This window comes from Indicator indicator, chromosome 23 (assembly GCF_027791375.1).
Source record: "Indicator indicator isolate 239-I01 chromosome 23, UM_Iind_1.1, whole genome shotgun sequence".
Taxonomy (NCBI): Eukaryota; Metazoa; Chordata; class Aves; order Piciformes; family Indicatoridae; genus Indicator; species Indicator indicator.
In genome coordinates this window covers 12,646,539-12,666,810 of record NC_072032.1, presented here as the reverse complement: position 1 = coordinate 12,666,810, position 20,272 = coordinate 12,646,539, and the positions used below count along the sequence as shown (strand labels likewise).

The 20,272-nt window shown below is 52.9% G+C and overlaps 1 protein-coding gene across 1 annotated transcript in view; it reads left to right on the top strand.

Moving 5' to 3' along the window:
• The window catches only part of GFRA4 (GDNF family receptor alpha 4), a 51,962-nt gene extending 39,042 nt beyond the window's left edge, over positions 1-12,920 (top strand). Inside the window, exons 3-8 of the mRNA XM_054391435.1 lie at positions 2,200-2,280; positions 5,653-5,998; positions 10,155-10,264; positions 11,213-11,347; positions 11,597-11,754; positions 12,774-12,920. Of these exons, the coding sequence (XP_054247410.1) occupies positions 2,200-2,280; positions 5,653-5,998; positions 10,155-10,264; positions 11,213-11,347; positions 11,597-11,754; positions 12,774-12,920 (977 nt within the window). The remainder of the gene's footprint in view (positions 1-2,199; positions 2,281-5,652; positions 5,999-10,154; positions 10,265-11,212; positions 11,348-11,596; positions 11,755-12,773) is intronic.
• The last annotated feature ends 7,352 nt before the right edge of the window (positions 12,921-20,272 follow it).

Genomic DNA, 20,272 nt, shown 5'->3' with positions numbered 1-20,272 from the left:
CTCAAAAAAATAAAAAAAGTAATAAACTCACTCTCTTGGAGGCTCTCAAACGCCCCAGTGTCTGGGTTAGTGAAGATTTGGGGCTGGTGACATCAAGTTGGAGTGCAAAGTGTTCCCAGAGCCAGCATTTAGTAAGTTTGCATTTTGACATTTTTTAGGAGTCATCGTAAAAGTGCACCTCAGTGATCATAACTCTTCCTTGTCAGGCTGGTGAGTAGTTTATGCACCATGAAAATTAAAACAGGGAATAAAACAGAACCTTCCAGCCATGGGCTGCGAAACAGATTAATAAAACACTGCTGGCTGAAAGCTGAAAGGGAAAGTGCAGGGGTGGTAACACAGGCCAAAAGGCCAAGCAAGACAGAGGATGGAAGCTGGGATGCACAGGCTTGCCAGAGTGGCAGCTTCTTGGTCACCCTCCCAGAAAGCTTTCAGGTGACACAGCTTGCAGGGTCCAGAGTATGGTGCTATGAACTGACTCCTCAGCATCCCCCAGGATCCCATCTTTCCCATAATTATGTACCAGGTGAATTTGTTTACATTGAGGTGAAGCCTGGGGAAGAGGTGACAATCTCTCCCATTATCTTACCAGGGCAATGGTATCAGGAGGACTTCCAGCTCTGGGACCACAGCTAGAAGAGCAGTGAGAGGATGGCAGGGAGTACTAGGAGCAGGCAGGGTCCAGGTGTGGGTCTCCAGATGTAGAATAGCAGATGAGTGGTGGATAGTGCTGGAGGTTGGATGGGCTTCCTGCCCAGCAGTTTAGGACCTCCACCTTGGGCATGACTGTCGATAGGGCTGTTAGGGGAGATTTCCAAGACTGCTCTATTTCTCTTCTGCTCTCATGTCCTGAGTCCCACATTTTTCATGTATGGAGTTCACTTGCAGTACAGATTGACACTCCCAAACCTTAGGGTTCCTTGCCTTAATTTCCCTGGGGAGATGTATTTCCTACCTTTCACATGCCACAGAGTCCTTACAGATGTTTAATCGACTGAGCAAGGAAGCCAACCCACATGCTCCGTGTAGAGCTTTGTCTCTCAGTCACACCTACCCAAGAGGCTGTAAAAAGCTTCCTAGAAGCCCTCTCATAAAATCAATTGTGGAAGTGTGTGCTCAGGGAATTTACAAAGCACACTATTTACTCAGCTCCTCTTGAGCTTGCCTATGTTTAGCCACCTTCCCATTTGGAGGCACAATAACGTGATGACAGCCAGATAACAATCCTCTGATAAGGTGCTATATCATCAGGACATAAAACTGCTATGCTGGAACATACAAATGGGCCCCTCTCCAGCCAGCAACGATGCAAGATATTTCAATGAAGGTGTAAAGCTGCCTTGTAATGCACCTGTGGTAATTGCAGGGGGCTCCGTACCCTGGGAGCTGTTTCCTCCTGACCACAGCTGGTGATCAGCATATGCCTGGAGCAGGAGGTTTGATAGTCCTTTTATCCCAGAGAGTGCATCTGCTGCTGCTGTCCTGTTCCATCTAAATGGATAATAAAATAAAAAAATGATGGCAAGCTGTTTGCTTCAATAATATCCCCTGGTATCCATCAGGCTGGCAGGGCACTACAGCCCATTGAGTGCAGGGAAGGGAAGCACTGACGGAGGAAAATGAGCTCCCTGGCAACTTCAAAATGAAGAGGGGAAGTTTCTGTGGGAGCCAAGGGTCATTAGGTCTGTGCCAAGTAGGAAAGGGCTGGTGGCAAGGAGAAGGGGAGAGAGGTTAATAAATATAAAGGTGTGCACGTTGCCACACATGGAGCTGTTCTAGAAACAGGTGAGGGCCATTGACCCAGGGAGGGATGTGTAGGGAACAGCAAGAATGGTGATGGAAACCCCATGTATGGAGGGAGTGTCCATCAGCAAGAGCCTGTGCTACAGTTTGGTGCCCTCAGTCGCAACCTCTGTAAAGAGGCCAAGACCTGAGCTACAGAGGGTTGCAGCTCATCAGTTCCCCAAGAGTTGCTGCAGAGCTGTGAGATACTTGCAAAAGTATCCATCTGTATGCAAAAGTTCCATCTGCTGGCTCCTGTGACCCTGAGTAGCCATTTACTCCCAGCCTTTAGAGCACATGTCCCCTTGTTTGGGACCCCCCCAAGCAAACCTGCGCTGCACCTGCTGAACCTCAGACATGGCAGACATCCCTCAAGAGCCTCAGCTGGCTTCTCACTGCCTTCTCTTTTCAACACAGGCATGAATGTCCTGGAGAGCTCCCCCTATGAGCCCTTCATCAGAGGCTTCGATTACGTCCGGCTGGCATCCATCACTGCAGGTAGGTGGCAGGGGGGGAAGATGCCTTTGCACTGGTGGGTTCAAAAGGGGGCAGCTGGCTATGGGATCAAATGCTGTGGATAAGGCAGTCCTTTGTGGTCTCACAAATCATTGCTGAGATCTTGCAGTCATTTTTCCAAGGAGCTGCTTCTCATTCTTGTGCTAAACTGTTGGTAGAAGGGCAAGTCCTAGGAAGAAGCACTGGAGATTTGCTTTATATGGCTTTTTCATTCTGGGCTGGGATTGAGGGACAATAAACCATGGGCTGATTCTCCATAGCAAGTAGATGACCTGTGCCATAGAATCACAGAATGGTTTGGATTGGAAGGGACCTTTAAAGGCTATGTTGTCCAATCATCTGCAGTGAATAGGGAGATCTTCCACCAGAGCAGGCTTCTCAGAGCTCCATCCAACCCAACCTTGAATGTCTCCAAGGATGGGGCATCCACCACACAAGCATCCTGCCAAGCTGGGATGCTTGGCTATGGTTAGGTATGAGAATGTACTTCCACGTCAGTCACAGGGTCACACTCTGCAGGCAAAAAGGTCGATAACCCAACCTATAGGCTGATCTCAGCCACAGCCTTTAACCCTATTCCCCAAGGGCAACCTCAGGACTCAGACCTATGTTCTGCTCTGCATCATGCAATCCACTTAATAATGTAAGCAGAGATGCCTGACACCTTTTAACCCCCTCAGGGGCATGAACCCCTGGCTCAGCAGTTAAAAGGTCAGTGCAGTAGCTGCTAAGCCATCCATCACAAACATCACAGCTGTCACCACAACCGGTGTTTGCTTATGCACCAGAGCCATGGGGAAGCTTTCCTGAGGGTGATTTTTGATACCAAACTATCCCATCTGGGAGCAGATGATGTAGTCCTTGTGTGTCTCTGGCAGCTGTGCCAGAACAGTGGTTGCTGTTGCAGCTCCTCCCAAACATGGCCCTGATGCTGGCTGCCATCCACAGCTGGAGTGCACCCAAGCAAGTAAACAGTAGCAGGTCCCTGCAGCCAATAGACGCCTGCAGTCCACACAATGGTGAGGCACTTGTTAGGTGAAAATGTCCAGGAGCAAATGAACCCATCAGCCCTCAACAATATGAGCAGCAAGGGGAAGGGGGCTGCTCCCTGACCTCACATCTTCTTATCGACTCCACTTGACTGATTTGAGCATGGGAAGTGAAGTGTGCACAAAGCTGTTTGCCGCCTCATGGCCACCTTTGCTACAGCTTTTCCCCTTTCACTAAAGCCCCACAGGGCTTTCAGAGCATGGTGAATTCTAGGGATGGGGACGTTTATGCCTGGTTAAAGCATTGTCAGGTTTTTAAAGCAGACTGAAACCCACTGGACAGCAAAGCAAATGGGCTCAGAGCAGCAGGAGAAGGTACCAGAGGACTCAGCATCCATCTAGGGACATGAAGTCTCTTGGTTTAACCTTTTTGGTTTATTCCCTATTTACGATTTAATTATATTATAATTGGGAGATGGTAGATTAAGATGGAAGAGGGCAGATTTAGACTGGAGATTAGGAAGAAATTCTTTACAATGAGGGTGCTGAGACACTGGGACAGGGAGGATGTGGATGCCTCCCTCCCTGGAGGTGTTCAGAGGAGGAGTGGAAGAAGTGCCTGGTGAGGAAAAAGGCTCAAGTTGCACCAGGGGAGGTTTAGGTTGGACTTGAGGAACAATTTCTTCCCTTAAAGGGTTGTTAAGCCCTGGACCAGGCTGCTCAGGGCAGTGGTAGAGTCCCCACCCCTGGAGGGGTTTCAAAACCGTGGAGATTCGGCGCTGAGGGATGTGGTTTAGGGGTGACCTGGCAGTGCTGGGTTAAGGTTTGGACTCAATGATCTTAAAGAACTTTTCCAAGCAAAAGCACATAGTTATGTGATAACATCAATGAAAAGGAAGGCAGGCAGCCAGTTCTGAGGTGCTCAGAGAGGCTGCCCATGTCTTAACACTTGCCAGCAGGGACTGGCTGGTTTTATCCTGGCCAAAGACAGGGCTTGATTCTGCACTGGAAATTTATCACCCAGGGGATTTTTCCTCTATGAAAATATCCTGCTCTGCCGGGGAGAAATTTCTTCTAGTGTGCCTCAGGTCATGAGTTTAATTCAGAGAGGTGAAAAATGGCTTCAGATTCATTTTCTCCCTCACGCTTGGAGAATCCTCACCATATCTCTCTGATCAGATAGAGCCTAATGTCTCCATTGACTCCTGCTAGGGATGCTGTAGCATTTCCCTGCTGCATGAAACATCCTCATCCATCTTTGGATGAGCCCTAGAACCAATGTTCCACAAATACCTTTCCCTCTCACCTGTCCCCAACACGTGCAGAGGAGGCCTTTGGCACATAAACTCAAGAGACCCTTGTGTGCCTACTAAGGGCAGTGCATTTCTCATCCATCACCACAGGCTTTGCTCTGTTTTCTTGATTGTCCTCCTTGCTGTAAGTTTTCATTCCCCTCCCTGCCTCCCCACAGCAAGCCCTGCTCTCCCCCCCAGGTTGCTCATGGGATGACCTTGCTAAGGGTGTGGGGAGAGACCCACATACACTCACAGGCAGGCAGCATCAAGGTCCCAGGTTGGTCCATCAAGTTGGATGGCAGCTCTGATCTTCACCCTGTGAAGGCACTGTTGCTCTTAGGACATGGCATACTGGGCAGAACTGGGCTGAAGAAGGCATGTCAGGGCACTGGTGAGGTGTTTTGTGACCCAAGACAGCTCTTGCTTGACTGGGCAGGTTCTGGGATGAACATAGCAAAGCTGCTGTCGAAGCCAGACTTGACCCTCCAGAAATCTGAGAAAATTCATTGCACGAGGTAGAGTGTCTGAGGTGCAAGAATTAGTGCAGATCACCCACCAGGAGGCCTGGCACAGCCACTGACCCAGTCCCTGAGCAATGCTTTGGAAAAGGGAGGTCCATCAGAAGAGATCTCATTGTGCTCCAGTGGATCCAGTTATGGTCATAAGTAGATGTCTTTTCTGATGACTGCTGTCTTCCTTGGCCTGGGCTTGGTTCGTTCAGCTTGGTAAAGTGTTCTGAGATGTCCAGGATAGAGAAAACTTTCATTCAATGTAGGAGCTTGGTGGAGCTTAATGGAGCTTGGTGGAGCAGGCTCTGGGGTGTGAAGTTTGCTGGGCAGCTGTAGCATCTCTTGGGAAAGGCAAGCAGAGAGAGGAGTATTTGGTCCTGCCAGGCCACAGAGGGAAGATGTGGGCTTCACCCTGGACACTGCCCTGCCTGGGCAGGCAGGGGTCTCCCTGGGGCAGCCATGGGTGGGAGCAGGGTGAGGAGGACAGTCCTAGCGCAGGGTGGTTCTGCTGTCGGGGAGGCCGGCGCAGGGCCCCATCACCATCTCCCTCCGTCCCCCCAGGAGCTGAGAACGAGGTGACGCAGGTGAACCGCTGCCTGGACGCCGCCAAGGCCTGCAACGTGGACGAGATGTGCCAGCGGCTGCGGACCGAGTACGTCTCCTTCTGCATCCGGCGCCTGGCGCGGGCCGACAGCTGCAACCGCTCCAAGTGCCACAAGGCGCTGCGCAAGTTCTTCGACCGCGTGCCGCCCGAGTACACCCACGAGCTGCTCTTCTGCCCCTGCGACGACACCGCCTGCGCCGAGCGCCGGCGCCAGACCATCGTCCCCGCCTGCTCCTACGAGTCCAAGGAGAAGCCCAACTGCCTGGCGCCTCTGGACGCCTGCCGCGAGAACTACGTCTGCAGGTAGCCTGCACGCAGACGGGTGGCCGGCCAGGAGGCTCGGGAGAGCCTGGGCTTCATCCAGCAGGGACAGCTCGGTGGCAGTGCACTCAGCTGGAGGGTCCCGTCTGGAGGCTCCCATCCCACCACCACCACTGACACAGGCTGTTGCCTGAGTGGCTCTTTTGCATGTCCCACATCTTGGTGTGGAGGCTTGGGCAAGCCTGGCGTTCATCCAGCAGGGACAGCTCAGTGGCAGTGCACTCAGCTGAAGGGTCCTGTCTGGAGGTTCCCATCCCACCACCACCACTGACACAGGCTGTTGCCTGAATAGTTCTTTTGCATGTCCCACATCTTGGAGTGGAGGCTTGGGCAAGCCTGGGGTTCATCCAGCAGGGACAGCTCAGTGACCAGAAGCAGTGCACTCACCTGGAGGCTCCCATCCCACTGACAGAGGCCATTGTCTGAATGGTTCTTTTGCATGTCCCATGTCTTGCCATGGAGATTTGGCCATGGAGGCTTGGGCGAGCCTGGAGTTCATCCAGCAGGGACAGCTCAGTGGCAGTGCACTCAGCTGGAGGGTCCTGTCTGGAGGCACCCATCCCACTGACACAGGCCATTGCCTGAATAGTTCTTCTGCATGTCTCATCTCTTGGTGTGGAGGCTTGGGCGAGCCTGGGGTTCATCCAGCAGGGACAGCTCAGTGGCAGTGCACTCACCTGGAGGGTCCTGTCTGAAGTCTCCCATCCCACTGACACAGGCCATTGCCTGAATAGTTCTTTTGCATGTCCCATGTCTTGGAGTAGAGGCTTGGGCAAGCCTGGCGTTCATGCAGCAGGGACAGCTCGGTGGCCAGAAGCAGTGCACTCACCTGGAGGCTCCCATCCCACCACCACCCACTGACACAGTTGCCTGAGTGGCTCTTTTGCATGTCCCACATCTTGGCATGGAGACTTGGCCGTGGAGGCTTGGGCGAGCCTGGGGTTCATCCAGCAGGGACAGCTCAGTGGCAGTGCACTCACCTGGAGGGTCCTGTCTGGAGGCACCCATCCCACCACCATCACTGACACAGGATCTTTTGCATGCCCCATGTCCTTGCTTCATGCTCTGTACAGAAGGTGTTAACAGTCAGAAGATGTGAGAAGTTTGTGCTTATGGGGTTTGGCTTTGGTGCTTAAAGCAAAACCTTCTGTGGAAATAGCTCCTGCAAGGTGCAAGCTAAACAAGGAGGAGGGGTGGGGTGCTTGCAGCCCACAGTCTGTCTCTTCACTCTATCTCCTCTAGCCCAGAACACTCTACAGAAGCACCCAAGCTGTGCTGACAGTCACAGGCAGGTCTGCATACCACAAAGCCATGGCTTTCTTCTTTTGGCTTAGAAAAATGAGTCATATACATACAAATACATCCTTCTGCTGTAAGGCCAGGGGTCTAGTGATTGCAAGAAGGTCTCAGAGTCATACTTCTCACTACAGGCCCTCCAAGCAGTCCATGTTTGGGGTGGTTTACTCTCCTGTTTCCATTTAAGCCCCATGCAGGCACTCATGGACAGGCCCATCCCAGTGACCACACTCACAGGCATGTCCTTTCTGTGGTTTTCCCTCAGCCATACCATTTTCACCCCTCTGTTTCTCAAAAAGTCCTTGATATTCAAGAAGTGTAGTCCCAGTGCAGCTCCAAGGTGTGGAGCCCATCTGTCAGTAGGAGATACTTACATTACTATGGCCTTAACCATAGCAGCAGCTGTTCTGTGGTGGTCCCAGCCCATAAAAACCCCAAACATGGTGGTCCCAGCTCAGTGTTCTGTGTGCACCTATGGACATGAGCAGACACCTGGAGAAGAGCACAAGAGCCAGGGTAGGACACAGTATTGTCCCAGTTCCTGAGCTGACATTCCAGCAACCTTTCCCTACCAGCACAGCAGCTTCAGATTACAATCTACACAAATTATTCTTTAAATACCCTCTTGGAAGAACAGCCTGGCACAGATAGAATCACAGAATCACTGGACTGTTTTGGTTGGAAAAGACCTCTAAGGTCTTCCAGTCCAACCATCAACCCAACACCACCATGGCCATTAACCCATGTCCCAAAGTGCCATGGACACATGTTTCTTGAACACCTCCCAGGATGGGGACTCCACCACCTACCTGGGCAATCCATTCCAAAGTCTGACCATATCCTCATCCCCTCTGCACCCCAGAAACACGGATGAAGGAGAACAACAGAGCCACACATCTGAGGCTGACTCTGCAGGATGCAAAGCCCCTGAGCCACACCAGCTCTTGCTCAGGTTTCCCCTGGCTGCCCAGACAACCAGAAACAGAGGGATACTGGCCTCTCCCTAACAAGACAAGAGGGCACAGCAGGGAAGAAGGGAATCAAAGGGGTGAGAGCTGCTTCCCAGGAGGCTGGAAGCTGTTTCCTGTGAGCAGCACAGCTGTTAATTATCTGGTTCTTTGGTCTCTGAATATATAACAGAAAAGATCCTCTGGAGACACTGCGGGAGCAAGGGGTTGATGTGTGACCCGGTCAAAGCTAGCAGTGCAGAAACCAGGAGAAGAGGCAGTAACAAATCATAGCACTCAAAAGAAATGGAGTAAAATACTCCAGGGCTGACCCTGCCTGCACTGCTTAGTCCTCCTGCAGCTTCTCCACAGCTGTAACCTCTTGAATTTCCCATCCAGAGGGGAGGGCTCTGCTGACATGAATAGCACAAACCCATCAGTGCCTTCCTCCCTTCAATAATGCAGGAAAAAAATAGGATGAGAAGAGTTTGCCTGGACATGGTTTGGGAGAAAGATTGGTATGGGGCAAACGTGGAAACAAAGAGGAAGAAAGAGGACTGGGGGAGAGAAGTGAGCAGGAAAGCTCAAATCAGAGTGCTAACACTGACCAGCAGCACCAACACAATGTCTGGAAGATACAAGCAGCCTGGGAAGAGCAACATGCTCAGTTTTCCTGAGATTGCCCAGGCAGAGCCAGCATTTGGGGTTCACAGTTCAGACACTGCAGGCTGTCAAGGGTGAAACAGACACATGGAAGAACTGCTTTCAAGTGGCAGCAGTGCTAGTGCTTGCTTGAGTTTCCTAAGCACCTCAAATGCCCTGTGAGATGCTTTCTTGCCTAGCCATGGGCTGCCTGTTTAGATAGATCTGAATCTCCAGTAGGTCCTGTGTCCTACCTGAAAGCCCCATGTGGGTATCTTAGATGTCCAGCAATGCCCAAACAGGATGCCTGTGTGCTAACAACTGACTTACCCCTAAAGGATTAGCTGGCAAATATGTAGCTGGCAGCAGGATTTACAGAGTTTACCCAACCAAGCTAGCAAGAGAGCCACGTGCCAAGAGCAGCCTGGCAATGTCTGAATGATGCACCAGCTTCCAGCATGGCCCAGAGAGTCCCAAGAAGCCCAGTGTGAGACTCAGAGCTGCTTTGTGCTAAGGGATTTGGCTGCAGATTGCAGACTGAGGCACAGTTGTGTGTGGTCAGTCATACACATCTTGCTCCACAGGCTTCAGCATCCAACCTTCTCCTGAGTGGATGCCTACAGCAGGGAACGTGGCAGCAGCCCTGGTGATGGTTAGAACATTTTGTATCTGAGTCTTTGGGCATCTCCCTGAAGCTGGCCTCATCTACGTTTAAAGGATCACCACTGAAGAGAGAGGAAGTGGAGCAGAGTGATTCTTTCTTGCAGCAAACCAACCCCACCTGGACGTTGTGAGCCTGTGGGTGCCCCTGCTTTAGCAGGCTGTTGAAGCAGATGATCTGCAGAGGTGCCTCCCAGGCCCCACCGTTCCATGACTCTCTGTAGATCTCCCCTGCTTTACTCTGAACCAGCACTCCTTGTCCTACCACTGCACCCTGTTAAAATGCCCTCCCCACCTTTCCTGTAGCCCACTTTTACTACTGGAAGTCTGATGTAAGGTCTCCCCAGAGCCTTCTCTTCTCCAGGCTGAGCAACCCCAACTCTCAGCACATCCTCACAGGAGAGGTGCTCCTGGACTCTATGACCTTAGAGGTCTTTTCCAACAAAAACTATTCTATAATTCTATCATCATCTGCATGGCCTCCTCCTGACCCACTCAGACAGATCCATGTCTTTCCTAACCTTGTGGCCCCAGAGCTTTTTGCCCTGGATATCTGTGCTGACATGTCCCCTTCTGTGCTCTCCCCTGCCCAGGTCACGCTACGCCGAGTTCCAGTTCAACTGCCAGCCCTCCCTGCAGGCTGCCAGCGGCTGCCGCAGGGACAGCTACGCTGCCTGTCTGCTGGCCTACACAGGCATCATAGGTAAGGCCACAGGCTGTGTCCTTCAGCAGCTATCTCCCACTCTCTGGGTGGGAAACAGCTCCTCTGGGTGGGAAATATCTCCTCTGACTCTGCAAGGTGGAAAGCTGGGTCTGATCTCAGGGAGATGCTGGGCTTTGCTCTGCAGCGACTAGAGGAGAAGTCCCAGCCGTGAGCATGGGGTAACATTAGGCTGGCTGCAGTGGAAGGAGAGACCATGAGGAGCTGCATGGTCCTGGCTTCTCTCTCAGATGGAACAATGTGGGCTGCTCCAGGGCATCTGGTCTAAGGCCTGGAGCGATAGGATGAGGGACAATGTCTCAAAACTAAAAAAGATGAAAATTGGATGTTAGCAACAAGTTCTGCACTGTGAAGGTGCTGAAACACTGCAAAGGTGCTGGAACACTGCAACAGGTTGCTCAGGGAGGTAGCTGAGGATGTCACACTGGATTTTCAGATGCTGCAGAAACCCAGCTGGCTACTGTGAGCACAAGCACACCCAGAGTGGAAAGAGAAGCATCAATGACTGCTGGGCTTGGCCCACCCTGATCAGGAGGACAGAACTGACAGGTTTTGGAGTCAAGATTTCATTCTGGCTTAGTCCTTCCATTGTTACCTCTGAGCATTCTGGAGGCTGAGTTTGGCTTTTCCAATGCAGCACCGAAACCTTTATGCACATTCACATGCTGAGTTTGAATGTCTCCTGGGAATCTCCTGGGAGATGCCCTTTGACTGCCCTTCCTCTCCTCTCCTCTCCTCTCCCTCTCCTCTCCCTCTCCTCTCCCTCTCCTACTAGACCCAAGCCACCAGTACTGGAAGGGTTTTCTTATGCTCCATCAAGAAGGGGCTCAGCTGAGTTGCAAGCAACCCAGGAGAGCAGCAAGGAGGGAGATCAGTGTCCCTTCTTGAAGCAGCAGCCTCGTAGTAACACTTCTCCCTGCTTCCTGGCAGGCAGCCCCATCACTCCCAACTACATTGACAACTCCACGTCCAGCATAGCTCCCTGGTGCACCTGCAACGCCAGCGGCAACCGGCAGGAGGAGTGCGAGAGCTTCCTGCGCCTCTTCACCGACAACGTCTGCCTCCGTAAGTGTCACCTGCTCCGCAGCGCCTCCCGCAGGCTGGGGAGGCTTCTTGCGCATGAGGGCATGAGGGTACCCTGCTTCTCAACAGCCCACAGGTGCCCAGCTCCCTGTGCTTTCAGCAAAGGAGTTCTGAAGCCCCTAGGGCTGTGCTTGGGTGGTGCAGCAAGGGAGGCAGGAGCAGGGCTGTGTGTGCTTTCCCTAGGAAATGTTGCCCTGACCACACTTTTTCCCATCTCTTCCCCACACCAAGAAAATGCCATCCTGGCCTTTGGCAATGGGACCTACCTGAATGCAGCTGTGGCCCCATCCATCCCCCCCACCACACAGATGTACAAGCAGGAGCGAAATGCCAACAGAGCCGTGGCAACCCTCAGAGAGAACATCTTTGAGCACCTCCAGCCCACCAAGGTAGGAGGAGGCTGATCTGGTCCTAAGAGATGCTTGGCTGTGTCTTTACCTCCTCCATGCCCTTCTCACCTCAACTCCCTCTTCCATCTCTGTCTTTTCAGCTACGAGCAGACATCCAACCTCCCCTCCACCTTCTGGAGTTCCTGATTCACCCTCTTCTTCATGCCCTCACATACTCTTCCCCAACATCAAGCACAGGGCTGAATCTGCTCTCCTGCCTTTGGCCACCTTCTCTTTTCTTTCATGGGTGCTACAGTGGCGTGGTTTATGTAGAAGTACTGGGAAACCCATGGGGTGTTCAGAAGTGTAGAAGGGCAGGCAGGACCATCGGTTTGGCTCCTCACCCTCCTGCAGAGCAGCTGCATGGCTTCAGCCAAACGTTTCAGCTGCCTGGAGCACAGGTTCTCCATTGTTAGAGGAGGATCCTGGAGATCATAACATAAAGGCCTGACTGACTTCCTGAGGCTTCCTGGCTCAGATCTGCAATAGTGTGGCCAGCAGGACCAGAGCAGGGTTTGTCCCTCTGTACTCAGCACTGGTGAGGCTGCATGTCCAATACTGGGTCCAGTTTTCAGCCCCTCACTTCAAGAAGGACACTGAGGGGCTGGAGCACGTCCTCCACCCAGGGAACATCTCCAGCTGAAGAGGCCACCAGGTCAAGATGCTGGCCAGCAGTGTTTCCATAGGCTGCATGGATCTCCACTGACCAGAGTAGGCATCCAGGCACCCACTTCCCATAACGACCTCTCCAACCAGAGCTCAGACCTGTGGGCTGCACACCCAGAGCTGTGTCCACAGGGTGACCCTGCTGTGTGCCACGAGGCTACCACCTACCTTCACCACCACCTCCAACAGAGCTGAGCTGACCTTACCTTTAGCCTAGGTGGGGTGTTGGGCCCAGCCCTGCCTCCCTCTGCACACACACACATGGGAAGGCTGCACAGTCCCAGAAGGTTCCTCAGAGGGACCAAGGTGGGGAACAGCTACACCACTCACCCTGTGCTGCCTTTCTCTTGCAGGTGGCTGGAGAGGAGAGGCTCCTGCGGGGCTCCACTCGTCTGGCATCAGGGACCTCCAGCCCAGCAGCTCCCTCCCGCTGGGCAGCCTCCTCGCTGCAGATGTGGCTTCTCCTCTCTCTTGCTGTGCTGAGCCCCTCTGTGATGTGAGGCAGGGTGGGCACACACCAGGCAGAGACTCTCTTTGTGTTGGTTTCTTCACAGAACAAGCAGAGCAGAAACTGTTTTGGGGAGGAGGGAGGGGATGGAAGGAGAGGTGAGATCGTGGACATCCCTTCCTCCTCCTCCATCTGCCAACTGATTTGATTTTATACAACCAGCATCATCGACAACCACCTCATTCTTGGTCCTGGACACCTTTCCACCTCACAGCTTGGTTGTTGTCTCTGCAGCTCTCTGTGGACAGGGTCAGAGCCATGGACAATTCCCTTGGAAAAGGTGAAGGAGAAAATTGAGCCAAGAAATGAGAGCTGCAGAGGAAATGATTTTTCCTGCCCCAACCAAAAGGGGAAAGTCTTTTGAAAGATGAGCTGTCAGGAGGTTTCCTGAAGCCCTGACTCATGTTGTGGGACTCTTGACAGGACATTTCAAGTGATGTGGAGTTCAGACTGTCTCCAGAGTTGCTCAGGACCTGAAGGGTTGCCCACCTGGCTCAGATTGAGGCAGCAGTGGTGGGAAGGTGGCTGGTTCTGTTCACCAGAAAAATCCTGCAGCACCTTTGGGGTGGACTAAGCAACCACGCTGCAAGCTGGCTGGCAGGGATTATCCCCCCACTTGAGACCATGGCCAGCATGCAACCAGTTTGAATCTCCCAGCTCTCACCTGCTCCTTGGGTCCTCCCTTTAGAGAAATGTGTGCCATGTGCTGGTGGTGCTCAGGCAGAACCCCCTCTGTGGTGCTCTCTTTGTGGTTGGCTTTCTCGGTGTCCCAGCCCTGGCACCTCTCTTCACTGGTCCTGTAAAATCCTTGAGGTAGGTGTTTTGTTGTTCCATCCAAACAACCAGAGGCCAAGACTGTCCCACTCCAAGCTGACCTTTCTCCTCCATGAGGGGTGAAAGTGTGAGCCTGTGGGCAGGAACCCAGCACGACCCCTCTCGTGTGCCACCTGTGCACCCACCACTCTGGCAGGGGGCAGAGGGTCTTCAGTCAGAGGAGTTCTTTAGATTTCCTAGGAAGAGACAGGATAGAAAAGGTTTGCTTCATAGCACCCTGGGGACAGACACATCCAGCCAGTTTGTGGAAGGACCAAGTCCTGAGCCATGGCATGGGTTTGCCCTCCGTGAGGAGCTGGCTCGGGCAGTCCCTGTGCCCAGGGCAGCATGTGAGGGACACTGCTGTCTGCTCAGGTCAAGCAGTGGCTGCTGGAGAGGCTCAGTCTGCTGAGCTTCAACCAGAGCCCCACTGGAGCCTGAGGACAAATGTCCTTGGGAAGGCAGATGTGTGGCCTTGGGCTGTCTGAGCATTTGGTGGCTTCCCTCAAGGAGGGGAGCTGAGGACTCTCAGAGCCCTCTTGGGGGACTGAACCCTTCACTAGATCAAGCCAAGCAAGGTGATGGTAAGGGAGCAGGAGCAGGTTTCCCAGGATAAATGCTTACCCAGGATGACCACCACAGGAGGCATGGCACAGCTCCTGATTCTCCCTCCAAGTTTAGGTCCAGGCTTGGCAGCAGCTCATTTATCTGTGCTCCTCCAGGAACCTTGCTGTCTCCTCAGTGGGTGGATCCCCAGACAGGCTTGGCAGCAGCTGGCACAGCAAAGTCCATCTCTTTGTGTTCCCATTCCCTGCAGAGCACCTCCCATTGCTTACTGCTTCAGGTTTTGTGGAGAGACTGCAGCAACTCTCTTGGGGTTTGGTCCAATGTTTAAACCTCTCCTGTTTTCAGCTGGACTCCTGTCCACATGCAAGTGTCAGCTGCTTTCCAGGAGCACCCAGTCCTGCAGTCTCTCCTGGCTCTACTCCTGTATCTCTTACAACTCTCTGGTGGTGATGCTGAGGGACCACTCTTCTGTTTCCTTCTCTGATGGCCAGCCAGCAGAGACAGGCTTTCTCTAGGTGGTCAGCATGACTGCCAGTCCCCCTTCAGCTTCCTGAGCAGGACCAATGCTCCATTTGCACTTTCTGGCAGATTTATCTCAAACGATTTTTAACAACTTCAGTCAGAACTATCATGATCATCTCCCCTGGATTTATATCTTGCATTAAAGACTCCTTAGGGTGCTGCCTCTAAGCATCACAGGCCAATGAGACCCTCAGTTCCTGCTGTGGCATCTTCTCAAGCCCTTAATTATGGAAGGATGACTGCTCAACAGCTAGAAGTGCCCCAAGGCTGTGGAAGGTGATGGCCAACTCCCATGGATCATTATCACAGAGGCATTGCATGAGAAGCTCAAAACCCATGGCAAAGGTTTGCCAAGGTCCCTGCAGAGCCCTCAATGGGTTGGTGTGCATGGGTGTCTGCTGGAGGGGTTTCCTCCTCACACCCTTGGTTGAGGGACCTCAAAAGCATCTACAGGGTTGAAACTGCAGGTCTGAAAATGCACTCCTGGCCTTCAGCCTTTGTCCTGTGCTGTGAATTTGGCTCCAGGCTCCAGCATCCTCCAGACACTGTCCTGGGCCAGGTCCTCCACTGCCATGGGGTCCCCATGGGCTGGGCATGCTTCAACCTGAAGCAAGTGTGGCACAGAGCAAGGGGGCTGGGATGGGCAGCCAGCCACCCCCCATAGAACTCAGACCAGCAGCAGCCCCCAAACCTGCATGACTTTTGCCTGCTCAGTTCACCCCTTTGGCCAAGGTTTAATAGCAAACCTCCCTCCAAGCCTGCTCACAAATCAAGCTTTGCCAACAAAACAGATGGCTTTGAGCCCTCTGGGAGAAGGCAAACCCAGTTACAGCCCTCCCCAGCCACCACCACCCCCCAGGTGTGGAGTGGCCACCTTCTTTGGCCACCTTCTTTGGACACTTTCTTTTCCCTTGTGAAAAATCAGGAATTTCTTTGGAGGAGATCTGACTTTTGTTGAGCCCTGTGAATCTTCATTTTCAAGCCTCTTGACTCACCACTGCAAGCAGCTGATTCCAAAGGCAAAGGACTGACCAAGCTGTTTTTTAAGGAGATGCTCCATACCTGAAGGACTTCCATAAGCACAAAGAAGAGTCATGGGAGGCAAAAAAAAAACAAAAACAAAAAAACAAACAAACCAGGAAAACACCAGCCAAACTTTCTGTAGCCACTGAACTCTTATTTTTTTTTGGCAGCTCAGCACTGTTCCCAGTGTTTTGGAGTCCTGAAGGCCCAGGAACTGTTGTGTCTGTGCAAACAGCACCTGGCTGTCAAAGCAGGAGTGTGAGCAGGGTGGGAGGTGCTGCAGTGTGGAGCTGGTGCTAGAGCAATAACCTGGAGGGCAGCAGGGGGTGGTGAGGGCTGCTTGCACGTAGGGGAGGAGGGCTGGTGCCTGCTGGGGTGTAACCTGTGCTTCTCTCTTCTGTACATTCAGTGGTCAAACATATCCATGAATAAAGCACACATGCATTTTCCTGACCCTCCTGCTCCTGTCTGATGCCAGGCTGGTGCTGTGCTCACTGCTCCTGTGCTGTAAGGGCAGCTGGAAGAAATGGGCTCTGAAAATGCTGAGGGGCCTGGAGCATCTCTGTGAGGAGCAAAGGCTGAGAGCCCTGGGGCTGTTGAGCCTGGGGAAGAGCAACCCCAGAGGGGATCTGAGCAATGCTCAGCAAGAGCTGAGCAGACTGGTTGGAGCCAGAGTCCTCTCAGTGGTGCCCAGTAACAGGCCAAGGGGCAGTGGGCACAAACTGGAACACAGGAGGTTCCACCTGAGCAGGAGGAAAAACTTTGCTGGAGCCCTGGAGCAGAGAGGTTGTGGAGTCTCCTCCTCTGGGGAGATTCCAAACCCCCCATGGCATTGTGCTCCTGGGCAAGCTGCTGTGGGTGCCCTGCTTTAGCAGGGGGTTGGACTGGATGATCTCCAGAGGTCCCTTCCCACCCCACCACGCTGGGGTTCTGTGAAAAGGAGGGGAGGGTGTCTGGGGGGGATTGGCAGAGCAGTGGGGCTCAGAAGCCCCTGGCTTGGCTGGAATCCAGCTTATGCAGCACAAAGGTGAAAAACCAACTCTGCTGAGATGGAGACATCAGTGCCAGCTGAGAAGAGGGCACAAACCCACACAAGTCCTGGGGCTGCTTCTGCTGCAAGTGGGGGTGATGCATGAAGAGATCTGGGGGCAATTTGGGAAGACTTAGCTCAAGGCTGGTGCCAGCAGAGGAAGAGGAAACCATTGCAGGATGGAGCAGGGATGGGAATAGTTGCACCCACAGGCAATGGCACATGGAGGCACATCCTGAGGTGCTGCTGGTTACCCTGGGGGGTGAAATTACTGGGGGGTGGCTGGTGCTGCACCCTCCCTGTGGGCACAGTGGGAAGGGAGATGAGGAGGAGGAAGGGTGGTGGCTCATGCCAACTGAGGAGACTTCTACACCATGCCATGAACATCTGTGAGTTATTTTTGGCATCTTGAAAAAAAAAAAAAGAGATCACAGAGAAATTGATTAGAAGCAAATTGAATGTTTTCTTGCCAGCTCTGGGTGGAAAAGATTTTCTAGAAAACAAATGTATATAAAAAAAAATCTACATGAAAATACCAACTGAAATTCAAGTCAGTTCCTAAACACAAAGAGAGTTCAGGGCTGCACCCAGGAATGCTGCCCTTTTCTTCCTGAAAATCACAGTTGTCTTCATGCCTCTGCAAAGCAGCTGAGGATGCAGAGGGGGGACAAAGACTACTGGGTCCAGTTCTGGGCTTCCCAGTTCAAGAGAGACAGAGAACTGCTGTGGAGAGGCCAGCAGAGGCTCCAAAGATGCTGAGGGGCCTGGAGCATCTCTGTGAGGAGGAAAGGCTGAGAGCCCTGGGGCTGAGAGCCTGGAAAAGAACAGCCCCAGAGGAGATCTGATCAATGCTCAGCAAGAACTGAAGGATGAGGGTCAAGAGGATGGAGCCAGACTCTTGTCAGCGGTGCCCAGGGTCAGGACAAGTTGCAGTGGGCACAAACTGGAACTAGGAGGTTCCATCTGAACAGGAGGAAAACTTCTTTGCTGTGAGGGTGCTGGAGCCCTGGAACAGGTTGCCCAGAGAGGTTGTGGAGGCTCCTTCTCTGGAGAGATTCCAAACCCACCTGGCCATTGTGATCCTGGGCAAGCTGCTGTGGGGGCCCTGCTTGAGCAGGGGGTTGGACTGAGTGATCTCCAGAGGCCCCTTCCAACCCCTTTCACTCTGCTTTTGCATGGTTCTTAGAGTCAGACTAGACTTGGGAGCCTCCTCAAAGCAGTTTCCTTCCCCATCACATCTGGGCTGTTTCATCAGCTGGAGTTTTCTTTGGACACAAAGAAAATTCCCTGGGAAAGTTCCAGCTGGTTGGACCTGAAATGTGCTGTGGAAATGTTGCAGGTTTGGTTTATTTTCCATTTTTTTCTTGGCAGGTGGCCACTCACCCAAGCTCAGCAGCCTGGGCTGTGGCATGGGGACAATCACCAGAGCCCCACCAGGGCCAGATGGGCACTGGGTGCCAGTGGGGACCTGGCAGGGAACCAGAGGACTCCAGAGAGGATGGGATGTGCTGTTCTGATTGACAGGGTGAAGCGTGGGGCTGGGTACCACATCCTTGCTCTGGGTCACAGCAGCTGGCTTCAGGCAAGCCTGGAATTCACCCTAAATTCAGGGTGAAAAGATTTTAGAGCAGGAGAATCACTAATGGCTGGAGGGGGCTTTGTCTGACCCTCACTTCTGTCATAAACAGGTCTGGGTATGGCTGGGGGCAGGCACTGGTTGTGCCCACACCAAAACTGAGCCCCACTCCCTTCTCTGGCCAGGGACAACAGACAGGGACATCTCTGAAGCAAGAGCAGGTGCAATGATTTTCCACAGTTCCTACAACCTCTGGAGCCCTCAGGGCAGAGATGAGCCTGGGGCATCCTTGGAGGTTCAGAGGAGAACCTTGCAGGCAGGACCAAGGATGCCCACGGCAGACACTGCAGAAGGAAAGCCTGCAGGCAAGGTCCAAGCGCTGCAAGGGGACGTTCAAAGCAGAGGTGACAATTCTCCCTCCCTTATCTCAGTGCAAACACTGCCGACAGGGGTGGAAGCCTCTTGCTTTGGTGGTTAAAATGCTGCCTCCCCCTGCTAAGCAGGCAGCAGTGGATGCTGGCCAAAGGGAAGTGCTGCAGAATCAGCTCTGACATGAAAAACCTTCAAAGCACCTCGAGTTCTTTCTTTCCTAAGGAGAAGGGGAAATGATTTCTGGTGCAGCAGGGATGCCAGGGACCATGTGAATGGCAACCCTGCCAGCCAGGCTGCTGGAGGCACGTTGTGGCTGCAGCCTGGAAAGCAGAGCTGATAAGGCAGCCAGCGAGCTGCTGGTGGGGTGGCTGGAGGAATGTGGGCATCAGAGCTACCTCCCTGGGCTGCTTTCATTCCCCAGCACAAAGATACTTTTTGATCAGCTGTCACAGTCCAGACCTCCTTGCTGAGCCTTGGCTTCCAAACTAAGTTCAGGGGCTGGATCAGGAGAGATTCAATCCCACCCTCCCATGGCATCACTGGCAACCACCAGAGGGGTGAGATCAGAAACAGCCCTGGACTTGCAGGCTGTGGGCTCCTGAAGCTTCTCACCAGTGGCAGGGCAGCAGAGGGGCAAGTTGTTATCCTTCCTGTTAAAGCCAGCTTTTGGCAGTGGTTCTTTGGCTAAATTCCCTGTAGATGTGGGAGGGTCTGAGTGAGGACTTAGGAACACAGGGAACTGGAGAAGGAAAGCAGAGTCCATGAGTTCATCATCTCATAGAAGTGTTTAGGATGGAAAAGACCTTTCAGATCACCAAGTCCAACCATTCCCCCAGCACTGCCAGCTCACTACTAAACCATGGCCCTCAGCACCACATCCACACAGCTCTGAAACCCCACCAGGGACGGGGTCTCCACTACTGCCCTGAGCAGCCTGGTCCAGAGCTTGACAACCCTTTTGGGGAAGAAATGTTTCCTAATGTTCAACCTAAACCTCCCCTGGCACAACCTGAGGCTGTTTCCTTTTGCCCTATCACTTGCATTTTGTGAGATCAACCCCAGCCTTGCTACAACCTGCCTTGAACCATCACATCTTGCTTTTTACACCTGGGAGGAGATTTGACCTCCCCTGAGCAGATCCCTAAACCCAAAGTTGTCACTCTAGAGTCACTGAAAACAGCCCTTTAAGGGCATTGTGGCCTGGTGCCCTGTCTCAGTGTCATCACAGAGTGATGACTGAGGTCCATGCCAAGCCCCACAGGGGCTACCTGTGCTTTGGGAAGGTGTCACTGATCCCCTGCAATGGGGAACACTGGGAGCTCAGCCCACCTCTAACTGCTGGTGCTACCTGGGTCCTGAAGCACCATCAGCAGCCCACAAACTCATCAGCAATTCCCATCAGTGATCACATTAAAGTATCCCCCTTCCACTTACCTTATGC